Genomic DNA, 14,301 nt, shown 5'->3' with positions numbered 1-14,301 from the left:
CTAAAACCCTATAGTGCACAAGGCAGCCTTCAAAACTAACAGCTATCCAGTCCAAAACGTCAATAGTGCCAAGGCTGAGAAATCCTGATGCATCCAACCACTCAGGAAAGAACAGTCCAGGAAAATTACATGACTTTTCATTTCTGCGGTGCAAGGTTGGAACCTCGCTTTCCAGAAATGCAGTCTCATTTTCTTGATTCTCTGGGATCTTTATTATTATTATGCCTATTGTGGTAAAATACACATAACATAAAAATTGCAATCTTAACTATTTTAAAACGTACCCTTCGGTGGTATTAAACACACTCATATTGTTTATTCTATGTGGCTGAATTCAAAACTCTTGATTTGGAGTTGAAGTGTCATTTAGTTCGCCAGGCTCTCAATATTTAAATGTCTTGGGAAAGTTTGTATTATTGGCTCCAGTCTTGCTTGAAACATAAAAAATGTGTTCTATTCTATGTACCACTCTGGAAAAAACCCATAATTGGCTCCTCCTAATGGTTAGCATTTTTAAGCAGGGCACTGAGTGATTATCTCACTGAGTTCCCAGAATGCCAGGAAGGATGTATGCATATTGACAGTTCTTCCTTACAAAGCAGGAGGCTTGTCCCCCGTCACACAGCATTTAGTGGCAGCCCAGATTCGGAGTCCCAGTAAGTCTACACGAAGTCATGCCCCTAAGCACCAGGCCAGCCTGCCTCTCCCGGTGCGCAGCCCCAGAGAAACCAGCCTTCCAAGGCTCTGTCTCACTTCATGTGGGCTCCTTCTGTAATAACTCAGAACAATCATCAAATTTTCCCTAATTTTTGAGGAAATACAGTCTTGGCTTTCATAACACCATGCATCCCTGGATGTCACGTTGTTAGTGGATGGAGCAGGCATGCTGGCAAGGGCTTAAGTGTCTGTTCAAACCAGGCTGGTGTTACTGGTGGGAACCATTCAACTGAGTCATAAGAGATGGAGAGACCCAAACAGAACCCGACCAAACACATGAATAAACCAGACAAAGAGAGACAAATACCACCGCTGCTTATACGTGGGATCTCCCCTCGCCCCCGAAAAAATTAAATTCGTAGAAACAGAGAGCAAAAGAGTGGTTGCCAGAGGCTGGCGGGTGGGGAAATACGGAGAGGTTGATCAAAGGGTGAAAACTTTCAGCTGTAAGATGAACAAGGCCTGAGGACTAATGTAAAACATGGTGACCGTATCATATGGTTGAAGTTTGCTACAAGAGTAGAACTTAATTGTTCTCACCAAATGTCAAGCATACCTCGATACAGCTAAAGTGAAATAAACAGAAAAATAACTATGGAACAGATTAACGAATTAGTGGAAACTGCCTGGATTTTAGGGTCACCCAGTGCTGGATTCAAATCAGTAGCTTCCTAACTGTGTGATCTTAGGCAACTTAATGAACCTCTGAACAACTGTCAACTAGGAGGTCTAAAGCCCGTCTTGCTGGGTTGTCAGGAGATGAAACACTCCGTGCACAGCACCTAACACAGTGCCTGGCATGTAATATGCGCTGATTAGATGGCACATGCTGTTATTACTACTATTATTCTTATTATGCACTAAGTGAGTAGAACTCCCATGTTAAGCACAAAAACTTCAATGTGCTTTGTGCAATCAGTGAGCTTTAAAAAGGTCTTGGGTAAATCAAATTTACGCATATTGAATTATATCTTAACTATGCTACAGAAATAAGATCGCTGAGGGAAAACTGTAGACAATCATTTTGTACACGCTTGCCTAAAAACACATGCATCTATGTTTCTTTTAGAAAAATAAAATCTGTAGCCATATACGGGGAGGGGTTGTTATTGTAATTCTTCTGTTTGGAAAACGGAGAATACCAATGTTTTATTCTTTACTACTCACAATTCAAGCCAAAAGCCGATCCACAAAAAATAGAGATTGATGAGATGGACCACAGGATATAAACGTAGGTAAGATAGGCTGACAAACAGAAGCTTATAATCTGCTTCAAAAGACATGGGCACGATTAAAAAAAATTGTAAATAACATCAGGCGCAGGCGATATCAACTGTAAATAAAAGCTCCAGGCAAATAAAATGGTACAAGAAATTAGAAGGATGGAGAAACAGCTGCATTATAACATGATCAAAAAAATACCTGAGCAGAAAGCAGGCTCTCTGTAGTGCTAGCAAGGCCAGGATTTAGAGGAGTGGAGAGGGGAGGAGAGGGCAGGAGGACTTGGAGCAGGCGGACTGTTAGAAAGAAAGTACAAGAGATGACCAAACGTGCCTAATGTGCAGGGACACACTTCCAAAGGGGCAGCTTCTACAAAACAAGAGGTTACTGGAGAATAATACGCAGCCCTTGCAGATAACTTGAACCTGGGATGATGTGATGGGAAACCGTGGAAGGACAGGAAGGTGAGCTAAGGAAACTGACTCAAGTCTCAGGGTCACTGGAATGTGCAAGAATCTTCCATAACTTTTTTTTTTTCCAATTGTGATATACTTTCTTCAAACAAAATCCTTCCCCAAAGCATTAAAAAAAAAAAAAACAACAAAAAACCCAGTGAATAGCAGCCGCTGTGGCAGGAGTGAGCGTGGAGATCCTGGAAGCCCGCCGTGAGCACCCCTCGCGCCTGAACTACTTAAGAAGGATCTGCAGAGCCGAGGCTGAAGACCATGCATCTCTTCCCACCATCCTCTCGGAGCTGAATTTGCAGCGTAACAGCCTACTCGAGTGTTGGTCCAATGCACACAATAGATGATCAGGACCCCTCTCCTGTCAAGATGGCCCAAGATAGCTTTTCCTGATTAGAGATGAGATCTCTAATCTTGTATGGAGAGGATGGAGTTTGTACGTTTGGGGCCAGAAATAACACATCCAGTGATCCCTCTTCTACATGAAATAACTTCCAAAAGTTGGTAACATCTATCAGACTCCCTTCCTCCAGGTTCACATTTGAACAGTTTTGCCAACCATTTGCTTGTAATCTGTAAGTAACTGAAAGTATATACAGGGACGTAATATATCCATTAAATAGAGAGATGAACTGGTGACCCGCTAGCAGGACAAGCCAGTGATCGGAGCTGGTATTATTTAGATAGAAGTTATACTGAAAGCCATGAGAGAACATGGAATCGGAGACAGTGAGTGTCAATAATGAACACAGACCAGAGGGCTAAGCATTGAGGTTGTGACAGATTCAGAAAGAAGGAGAGAGACAGGGGACCATGAGGGAAACTCACAAGACTAATCAAACAAGGGGAGAGAATCTCAGAACCAAAGCTTAATGAAGGGAGGGAGGAATTTGAAAAAGATGAATGAGCAGCTTTGCCAAGTGTAACAAAGGGGGTGAGGCCAACCAAGGCGGAGAGGCCAACCAAGGCGGAGTGAAGACCATTTAGCTCAGCAAAAGGGAAAGCATTAGTGCCATCAAAGAAGCCAGCACCAGAGAAAGGAAAATCGTTATTCGTCCTAAGATTAAGTAGATACTGAAGCAACACAGATGACATATACTGACAACACTTCAATCGGCTTGAAATGGAAAGGCAAAAAATAAATTACACACCAGCAGGAGAGTTACTAGGTCAAGAGGAGGATTTTCTGAGGTGAGTATAGAAGAGCTTACTGTTGAAAGCAGAGGAGAAAAGAACAAATGAAGAGAATATTGCTTGGGCCAAGCTTTGGGTGAGGGGAAAGGCTGGATTGAAACACAGCTGAAGCAAAGAGACAGGGGTTGGGATAAACTGATGCCCTGGGAAGAAAGTGGGGCCACCTCTTCCCTCCTCTGCTGCAATGGAAAAGGATGACAGGATGACAGGAGACAAAGACATCGAGTGGTCTCAAAAGTAGGAGTGGTAGCTTTCTGGCTTCAGTGTACTCCTTGTAAAGAAAGGCAGACGGGGGCAGGGCAGAGGCAGGAGAGATGGGAGGACCGAAGAGCATGTGCTTCCCAGAATGCTGGCAAGGGACCAAGAGATAGAAGAAAATATGGTGGAAGAGTACTGGGGAGCCAGTGAGTATTCCATAGCATGAATCGGCTGCATGTTGGGTTAGCATGTTCCTTCATTGCTGGGTGATGCCTCCCTCCCACTGCCCTTTAATTTTTAGTCCTTCCTAAGCATTTAAAAAGTTAGGCAGAGAAAGGAGAAAGATGGAAAACTGTTGGCGATGGAAGGGCAGATATAAAGGAAAATCAGAGCATCTCATTGTCCAGTTTAATGAAAACTTGCTTAAACTAGCATCAATAATGCCTGCCCTTACTGCAGTAATTATCCCGAGCTGGGCATTGTCCTACATTCCTTTCATATATTTTCTTTAACCTTCACAAAAATAATAAAAGGTGGCAAATTATTATCCCGACTTGACAGGGTGAAGATACTGAGGCTCAACGAGGCTAAGTGGGCCTCCCACAGAAAGGGGGGGGGTCCAAAGCCCACACCCAGGTTTAAATGTCCCAGAATCTGTCCTACATCTGTTAGGACACACTGCTCTCAGCAGATGCCTCTTGTCAAAGTGTTGGGGGTTCCCACCCTTGACGGAGAGATGCGCTGTTTGGTAAATAGTTGAGAGCACAGTGGATGGGGAGGATTTCAGGCTCCGTGCATCCACACAATCATCACCTCCAGCCTCGAGTGGCTCCCGAGGTCGAAACACAACAATAGACAGTAAAGGCAGGAGCAGAGGCTGCGAACAAACGAGCCAGCTGACAACTCTTATGAGAGCCTCATACAATACAGCAAACTCCACTTATAAAAAGCTGCTCAGTGCTTTTCCTGCTGAGTGGAAACACAGAATTGTCTCCTCAAAATTTAGAGTGGAGATAAATGAGTCCACTCCAAGCCGATATCCCCTTGAACCTGAGGGGCCCCTGTTGGAGCGTGGCTGTGCAGAATTTTTTTTTTAAACCACCAGAACATCACGTAAGTTTTTTCAGATGTCACAGCAATGTTAAAATCAACAAGTTTAAGTCTTAACTGCACCGAGTAAACTTAGCCATGTGAGGATATTCTGAAGTTATTCCCTCCAAAAAACTGAGGGAGCTTTTCTTTTCTACCCCACATAACTCGGTTTCCCAATAGTTCTATTTTTGGAGAGCTTTCAATTGATGAATAAACTGCTTTGGGGATACTTCAGGACTTCCTTCCCCCAAAGAAAACTCATTCTGGACAAATTATATATTGCATAGACTTCTCGGCAGATTCTTTCCTTTAGAACCTAAATGCAATTACCATACAGTGTAATTTTTACCTGTCTGCCCCATAGAAAAAAACTATCTGTCCTGAAAAATATGATGGATATATCCTCTGATTGTCCAGTTAAGAGAACTGTTTTACCTTTCATGAAACGGGTAAGATGTGCGAGGCCTTGGTTTGGACTCCCAAACCAGATGTTTATCACAAACCCGATTAAGGACCCATCCCTGGCCAGCAGAATCACCAGCTCTGCAGGTGGGCTGGGAATGTGCACTTTTCACAAGCTCCCCGGGTGACTCTTGGGCATACTCAAAGTTGAGGACCACTGGTTAAAGCTGATAGACAGTGACAGCCCAACGTGATTAGGAGGGATACTGGAGGTTTGGGGAGAAGATGGGGCAGCAGTGCCTAACCCAACTTCCAGAAATACCTTTTAGTGAAACGGCAGCTATCTAGGTTAAAAAGAAGAGTTTTCCAAACAAAGGAAACATGCGATGGGAGAGAGATAGGTTAGGTGACCTTTGTTGAACAAGATAGAAGATTAGGAGAAAACCCAGGTGTTAATCATCGCTCAAGTCTTCCTTGCTCGTGCAAATACATTTCCCATTCTTATGCCAACTTCCCACCTGATCAAGAAACAACACCTACACCAACACCGCCACAAGTCTCACTCCAACTTCAGCAGCTGTAGGGCAGTAAGGAACTGGGTCTCTGACTCCATAAGACCAGCATTAGCAGGAGGCCTACAATTTAGCCAACTCACAAATTCAGGCTTCCGAGTACGGGAGGCCTGGGTCTGTGTCCTGGTCTCACTGACCATCTGACTCCTATGAACCTCAATATTTGCCTTTGTAAATCCAGAATCAACACAAGGCAACCTCACTTGCCTCCTGATACAATGTCCTGAGAAGGACACAACATCCTCTCTCTGGCTTGCTGGCCCGAAAATGCAAAACCTGAGCCTCACCAGGAGGAAATGTGAGAGAAACCCAAACTGATGGGCGTTCCACAAAACACCTGCCCCATACTCTATGAAACTGTCAAGTTCACAAAAGATAAAGAGAGACTAAGGAACCATTCCAGATCCACGGAGACCAGAGAGACATGACAGCAAATGTAACACATGGTCCCGGAAGGGTGTCAGATTGTGAGGAAAGCACCTACAAAGGACTGTATTGGGATAACTGATGAAATCTGGGTGTGAGCTTTGAATTAGATGACAGTGTTGAACTACTGTTCAATTTTTTTGGTTTTTATAAAGAGACTGTGGTTATGTAAGAGAATAATTTTATTCTTAGGAAAGACACACTGAGTATTTAGGGGTAAAGGGAGATGATGGCTCTCAATCACCCTCAAATGTTTGAAAAGAGGGAGATACATACACACACACACACACACACTAGAGAGAGAAAAACAATAAAGCAAATGAAGCAAAATATCAATAATTAGTGAATCTGGATAAAGGCAGACAGCAGTTATTTGTACCATTCTTGCCATTTCTCTGTGCTTGAAATAGTTTCAAAATAAAGTCATTCTTCAAAATTATCAGGCCATGAAAAACAAGGGAACAACTCAAAAACTGTCAAAGACTGAAGGAGACCAAAACCACAATGACTCTGTCACAGTGTAGCTGGCATTCCTGGATTGGATCCTGCAACAGAAGATGGACATTGGTGGAAAAACTGATGAAATCCAAATGAAGTGTGTAGTTTAGTTACTAATAACGTACCATAGTTTTGGCAAACATACCATAGTTGTATTAAGATGTTAACATTAGAAGAAACTAAGTGAAGGGTAAATAAAAACACTCTGTGCAATCTTTGCAATTTTTCTGTAAGCCTAAAATTGTGTCAAAATAAAAAGAATATTTTTCAAAAAATGATTAAGATACACACACAGCAAAGGCCATCTCCAAAGGCAGGAACAGGACACAGACCCCACAGGCCCCTAAGAGTGTAAATCAGGAGTTGCTGTCTTAAAGGTTTCCAAACACCCTGGGCCATGGCAGAATCCAAAGGAAATAGTTTACCTGAGCCAGACTTAGAATCTCTTGGGATGGGGCCCCAGAGAACATTTGAACAAGTGCCCCAGGTGGTCCTGATGAGGCCTCAGGCTTGGGCACCAGGTATCCAGCTTAGCAATTCTCAGACTTAACTACACAGAGTAATCCCCTGGGGATCCTGTTAAAATGCACATCTGGGTCAGGAGGTCTGGGGAGGGTCTGAGACTCTGCATTTCTAGTGAGCTCCCAGGTGATGCCCAGTAACTGGTCCTCAGCCCCACATACAGAGAAGGCAAAGCAACGAGACAGAGGGCCTGGGTCCATGACACCGGAGCATCACACCAGCCCAGGACTACCATGTGGACCTGAGAGGCCAACTGCTATCACACTGAAGCTGTTGTTCTCTGGGCTGTAGACAAACCTAATCCTAACTGCTGAAGTCTGCACCAAGTAGTCCCAGCCATATTTTAGATCATATTCAACCCATATCCTCTCTCAAACAATTATTGCCTGACACAAATGTATACAAAATTACTGGGCCAGGTCCTCCACTTTCATGGGTTACTTCTAGAGTCACAACAAAATCTGTCTCAGACAGCACTTAAAATGACAATGATGTGCTATTCTGATGACACCTTTTTTTTGACAACAATCCTAAAAATGTATCCTTTCTTACATTCATGCTCAAACTCGACTAATTCTGACTGGACCTTTATAATTGATTTTAATAAGTCCACACAGTGACATATAAATCTTGCAGTGGTCTTCAGCCAGATAATAGAATCTGACTAGGAAAAAAAAAAGTACAGCTCATAATCATAAAATATTATTGAGAACATGAAAAGTGGAGTTGCCATGGTGCCCTAATTCTGAAAATGTAGAAAGCCATCTAGAATCCCACGTTATATGCTTTATGAAACCTTAAGTGTACAGTAGGGCACAACGGTTTTTTTCCTTTAAGTCATTTACTCTAGACTGACAAAAGTAACCTTTCTGAGATAGCCTGTAATCAAATAGTAAATGAGAGTTACATCATAAGACTGTCAGTACCCCAGCTAAAGGATGGTAGAACCATTTAAAGATCTTCTTGATATTTTTCCATTCAGTAAAAATTTACTGAGTCTTATTATATACCAGACAATGTATTAGACCCACGGAGCATTTTACTCTAATAATAAAATTACAACTGGCTAGGATCCAGGACCGAGTCCCTTTATACTAATTTCACTATCAAGCTGTTAATGACAAAGTACCAACACACTTGCTGGCTGCTCCCATGAAAATCAAAGAGAAAAGTGATTCTAAAAGTTACATTTTGTGTTGTCTATGATAAAACAATCTGCACATATTCACGAGTCCCTGCAAGGCAGGGCTGGGACAGCCTTCACCGTGCCAACTGCCCGGAGCCCGGTCCACTTGTCCCTCCCGCCTCCCTCACAGCTTCAGGCACAAGCCCTGTATTGACACACTCCAAGTAGATGTTGGACGAGTATAAAGACTCCATCCATCACCACTGCATGTGGTACAGAAGTCAAACTACACTGCAACTATTATCATACAGATTTTTCAACACAGCCAGAGAGAGAACAGGGGGGATAAGCTTTCCAAAGTCTGTGAAAATTCCAGAACAGAAGGGAAACTAAAATAGTCCCCAAGTGGCTCCTGGTATTACTAACCTGGTCGATTTCCATGAGCTTGGGGTAGGCACCCGGCCATTCGATGGCCACCTTGACGATGTCTGCGGGTGGCGGCATTGTAAATCCCGAGAATGTCCAAAGCCAGTGGAAGAAGGATCCTACGGTGTAGACGGCTGCACGTGTCTGTGCCTAATGAGGAATGACAAAAAGAGAAAGAGAAGTTGCTCAGTGCAGATGCAGGGCGAATTTTGCTTGATCACTTCCTGTTTTCACTAGTGGTTTAGGTACAAGAAACGGCTCTGGGTGCACAAGACACAGGGCGCCAACTACACCCCTTACTGGTGGCTCCTGAGGAGAGAAAACAGAGGAGAGGCAGGTGCCAACGCCCTAGAGTCAGAGCCGCCAGGAGACAAGCCCTGGCAGGGGGCAGCCTCCGAGTCGTCAGTGGGAAGCAAGGCGTCCTTACCGCTGGGTTCTTCCCCGAATGGTGCCGGGGGCTGAATGAGCAGGGCTCACTCTGTCCAGAAGTGCATGCAAACTCCTCATGCTCGACAGCCTCCGGAAGGACAGATTGCCCAGGAAGTCACGGCCAGGAAGCAGCACTTCTTTAAAGTATTTTCTGTGTGTCACAAATAGAGCCCCGCACTGTAGCAACCAGGATGTCATGAGGAAGGAGAAAGGCGCCAAGGTTTACACGCATGCACACACAGGCTCCCTCCCCCAGGCCAGCTCACACGATGCATTTGCAGGGCGAAGAAAACTGAATGAATGCTAGTCCAGCATTCAGAACAGACCTTGAATTCTCACTGGAATGAATAGCTCTGATTACACAAAGGAAGTAAGATTATCCTCTGCTGCCTCTCGCTCCTAGACTGCCTAGTTTCTTTTAGGATGACTTTTTTTAACTTAATACTTTTCTACAGGTAAAACATTCATTCGATTCAAAAACCTGAATGTGTGTGCATGTGTGCGTGCACACGTAAAGACAGTGCAGAATCTCCCTCCTCCCGAAATGATACACCCACCCAATATCCACTTCTGCCCCCAGCTCACCAGCCAGCCGCTGATACTAGTTTCTTATGAATCCCTCCAGAATTTCTTCATGTATGTAAGTCAAATGCAAAAGCATATTATATTTCTCATTTTCTTTATATAAAAGGCAGCATTCTATACCCTGTTCTTTTTTTTTTTTTTTTCATTTCACATATCTTTTAAATCCTTCTATATTAGTACAAGTCTTGTGTCCTGGTTCCTTTTACAGCTGCACGGCTCTTCTTTGTAAGGAAGTATCCTGTCTGATGAACTAGTTCCCTGTCATGGGCCATTGGGTGATTTTCACCTTTGGCTATTAAAAACAAGCCTCTGGTGAATAACCTTATCCATACATCATTTTGCTCATGTGCAAGTATATTTTTACAGTAGACTCACAGAAGTGGAATTATTAGGTCAAAGAGCATATGCAGTCTTAGATTTTGATAGCCATCTCCAAATACCCCTCCACAGTGAGAGCTGTACCAGTCTCCACTCCCTTTAGCAATGAACGGGGCTACCTGTTTATACACAGCCTCACCGGCAGATTGAACTTTTGCACACCTGATGCATTGAAGGAAAAATGTATTTCAATGTATTTTTTAACATCTATTTCTCTTATTGTGAGTGAGGCTGAACATAAAAAGGCAATGTCCCATGTCCACTTTTCAGTGAACTGTCCAAATCCTTTACCTTTTTTCTATTGGGTTCTTGGTCTTTTTCTTAAGAAATTGATCTCTGTATGAAGATTCTAATCAAACATGTGCATTTGGTTCTTTATCAGACCAGAGTAGGCCTTGTCAGTTACTATCCCAGATCTCAGTGGCAGTTGGGCATGACTAAGATGACAGAAAGCAGAGTTAATAATGGCAGCCCAATGGCAGTTAATAATAACAACAACACCAGCAGTTATATAAATAACTAACTTCACCAGAGCTGACAAGTAGAGGAAATGAACCAAAATAAAAGTGCTGCCCCTTGGGCCAAGGGTGACGAAGACAGCCTGCTGTGAAGATAATCAGTGCTCACAGCAAGAGCAAATCTATAAAGTGGTTGTTCAGTTGCTCATTCGACCAATAATCATTGAGTCCTACTCTGTGCCAGCCCTGTTCTCAGTGCAGGGGATACAGCAGCAAATCTAGATATTAGATGGCACAATGGCATCAAGGGATATGGAGGGAAATGAAGCAGGGATGGAGAATCTGAAGCATGTGGGTCTGTCTGTGTAGGAGGGGAAGGACTGCACTTTTAAACAGGGAAACCAGGGAAAACTTCAGTGAGAGCAACATTTGAGTAAAGAACTACGACAGGTGAGGAGGTGAGCCATATGGACATCTGGAGAAACCATGTCGCTGGCCAAGAGAACAGCAAGTGCAAAGGCCCTGAGGCAGAGGCAAACCTTGTATGTCCCTGAAACGAGTGAAAGCCAAGTAAGGCCAAGAGTAATAAGAGAATGAGTTTCCATAGCAGTTGGGTCAAAACTTGGTAACTTCATTCACAGTAATCTTGACCCCCATAGACACTCCTACCATATCTCCTGGTCATGACTTCTAAAGAAGAAAGTTCATGTCCATGCATACCTATGCAGAGGATAAATCAGTACAACTTTCCAGAGGTACTTTTGGCAAACTGTACCAAAAGCCTTGAAATTTTGTGTTCCCTCTGAGTGACTACCTTTCTAGGATGTTTCCTCAAGAAATAATTATTAATTTAACCACAACAATGCCAATTGTTGTTTTGGCTTTAATTTCCCAAACTTGGAAACAATTGAATATTTAACAATAGGGACTTGCTATATAATTATGGATTCTCATATGCGCAGATATAAGCAGACAATCTGTGCTAGGACAGACTTCTTCATAGTCCGTATGTTCTTTAAATTCACTTGAGAATTCCCAGGACAGTGTGTTTTATCTGTACCATGTCACTTCTATTCAGGATTCAGATTCAATTACACACCCTACAATAAGAGTTAAGAAAACAGACTCTAATGTGAAAAAAGACTTGGTACGAATGTCAGGTAACACTATTCAAAACAAAGAACACATAATCTTGGTGGTTAAGAGAATAGATAGTAAAAACAAAAATGCAATTTGAGCCTCTTCCTCCCAACTCTACACAAAATCGTCTAGAATTGCAGAGAAAGAGGTAATTTATCCTTTTAGGAATCAGAGGCCAAGTGTGCTTTTCTTCCCCTTTAACTGGTATTTATTTCTCAAAGACTGTTCAGACAAAACCTGTTGAACAGGTGAGAAGAGAATAATGCGGTTCTCCCTGCATGTCCGTGGAGAACAAGATAGGAGCAGGGTACAATGCTGCCACTGGGAGCAAAGAGGCCAGGCAGCATCCTTTGGGAACTCACTTAACCAGCCCAATTAGACCTTAATCAGTTTCCCCCACATTAACAAACAGCACAGATGGGGTGCGGCCAGGCTCCTGTGGAGTCAGGTGCACAATTGTAGAATGAAAACTGATCCACATTGTTATCCTCAGAAGTCCACATTTTATCCTCTTGAATTTATATTTCCATGAGGGAACAGCTAGCTCTCAGGCTTCTATATATAGTCACTGTAGCTTCTGATGAAATTTAGAAAAGGGAGTTTCTAGTTCAGGTTTTCTCGCCCTTGGGACCGTTAGCATTTGGGGTCACAGTCCCTTGTTATGAGGCTGTCCTGTGCATTGTAGGATGGTTAGCAGCATGCCTGGACTCTACCCACTAGAAGTCAATACCACTCTTTAGTTGTTGACAATCAGAAATGTCCAGGCTTTTCCAAATGTCCTCTAAGGGGCAAAATCATCCTCCAGTTGAGCTCTGAGCTCCCAAGTCCTCCAAGCAGATTACTAATGATCAGGGCAACCCATGGCTGAACTTGACACAAGATCAAATAGTTTCATCAGGATCCCAAGAAACATCAACATGAAGTCCAGTGCTTGGTCAGGTGTAACTGAGCTGGAAATGCGTTTCTAAATTTCAGTAAACAAATACAATCTCCTGGTGTCTTTGCTTCCCCAGGCACAGCACTCATGGCACTGGAGACTTCTGGTCAGCCTCTCCCCACCACACCTGGGGCACTCTTTAAGGACAGGATACACATCCTGATCACAGCCACATCACCAGTCGTGCAGGCATCTCATACATGGTATCAGCTGAACACATGTGCTCTACCACTGACATCTCATCAGAGCTACAGGAGATAAAACTGAGTCCGGTGTTGTCAAAATTGCCCAGTAAATAGAAGCTGCATTAATTTGTGTAAACCACCTGATATAATAATTCTTATGCAAACTAAAATTTAAGAACCACTAAAGGGAAGTCTAGGCAGCTGACTAGGCCTTCCAATCATTGTGCCTTGTGGTTCTCCCTACCTAAGGCATGAGTGGAGACTCCTACAGCGTTCCTGCTTGCCTGCTAATTGATTAACTTTATTCCAATACTAAGAATCTACATACAACCTAATATGCATGCCAAGAGGCTTGTTTATAGCTCAGTGAATAAAGCAAGAAAAAGGAGTCACTTTTTACACGTAGTTACTGAAATCCACACGTCAGTTAGATGCCACCCCATAACCCCCCGAGCAAGTTGAAAAATTCTTTATCATTCTGGGGAATGTCTCCTTCTTATCTTTGGGTCATGTCTCCACGACAACAGAGAGAAACTGCTCCTGACTCCCATCTAGAAATCTGTCTATCTCTACACATCGCTCTATGCCCAAAGGTCTACATGCCTCTGTGTTTGAAACTCACGTCCCTGCAGTTTCTTAAAGATGTTACATCTCTACATGGTTTTCCTGGTAGCTTGATTAAATCTTGGATTTCATAAAGTTTTCAAATACCTGACCCATTTTTTTCCTTGAATTTTCCACATAGTTTTAGCTTTGGGTCCCTGTAATGGCTTTAAACACTTTTATCTTCATTTTAGTCTTTCTGTTATACCAGCAAACCTTATTAAGAGATTAAGAATCATGTCTACGTAAATGAAAAATATTGCCTGACGTATTAGTAAACAAAGGATGTTGCAGCCATCAAGCCATCATACTGCAGGGACCTAATGGTGAGCCCTGAGGGAACTCAGGACAGGTAAGCACAAGACACTGGCCCTAAATAGCTGAGGTGCATAACAAAGGAATGATTTCAATGAGCTCAGACTTTTGCATCTTTCCATACAAAGAAAAGTGCTAAATTCCTTAGCTTGACACATCAGGTTTTCTTTAATTAACAGTAATCTTTTGATGTTTCAACTACCTGGTCTTTGTTGCAAAAACTCCTATATCCCCTGGTTCCTCTCTTACCCTCTTTGGAGCAGTCCCTTAGAGCTATCTGAAAGGCTGTCTCGGGCTTGAAGTCCTCAGGAATTCTGCCCAATGAAACACGATTCTCAGCTTTTAGGTTGTGCATTTTTTCAGTTGAAACCTGTAAGGATGTTCTATAGGAACAGGGCAATGGGAAAATACCA

At 43.0% G+C, this 14,301-nt stretch overlaps 1 protein-coding gene across 9 annotated transcripts in view; it reads right to left on the bottom strand.

Annotated features, from left to right (window-relative positions):
- Positions 1 to 14,301, bottom strand: part of ELMO1 (engulfment and cell motility 1) — a 490,805-nt gene that overhangs the window by 395,745 nt on the left and 80,759 nt on the right. For 8 of the 9 annotated variants that reach the window (XM_031455196.2, XM_031455188.2, XM_031455189.2 and 5 more), the window contains exon 2: positions 8,859 to 9,008. In XM_031455196.2, coding sequence (XP_031311056.1) covers positions 8,859 to 9,008 — 150 coding nt within the window. Of the gene's footprint in view, positions 1 to 8,858; positions 9,009 to 9,285; positions 9,422 to 14,301 lie in introns of those variants that run through there. The other variant, XM_010975539.3, reaches the window with a different exon arrangement.

The sequence above is a fragment of the Camelus dromedarius genome, chromosome 7 (assembly GCF_036321535.1).
Source record: "Camelus dromedarius isolate mCamDro1 chromosome 7, mCamDro1.pat, whole genome shotgun sequence".
In the NCBI taxonomy this organism is placed as follows: domain Eukaryota; kingdom Metazoa; phylum Chordata; class Mammalia; order Artiodactyla; family Camelidae; genus Camelus; species Camelus dromedarius.
The sequence above is the reverse complement of the archived record's forward strand: the minus strand, read 5'-3'. Positions and strand labels throughout refer to the sequence as shown.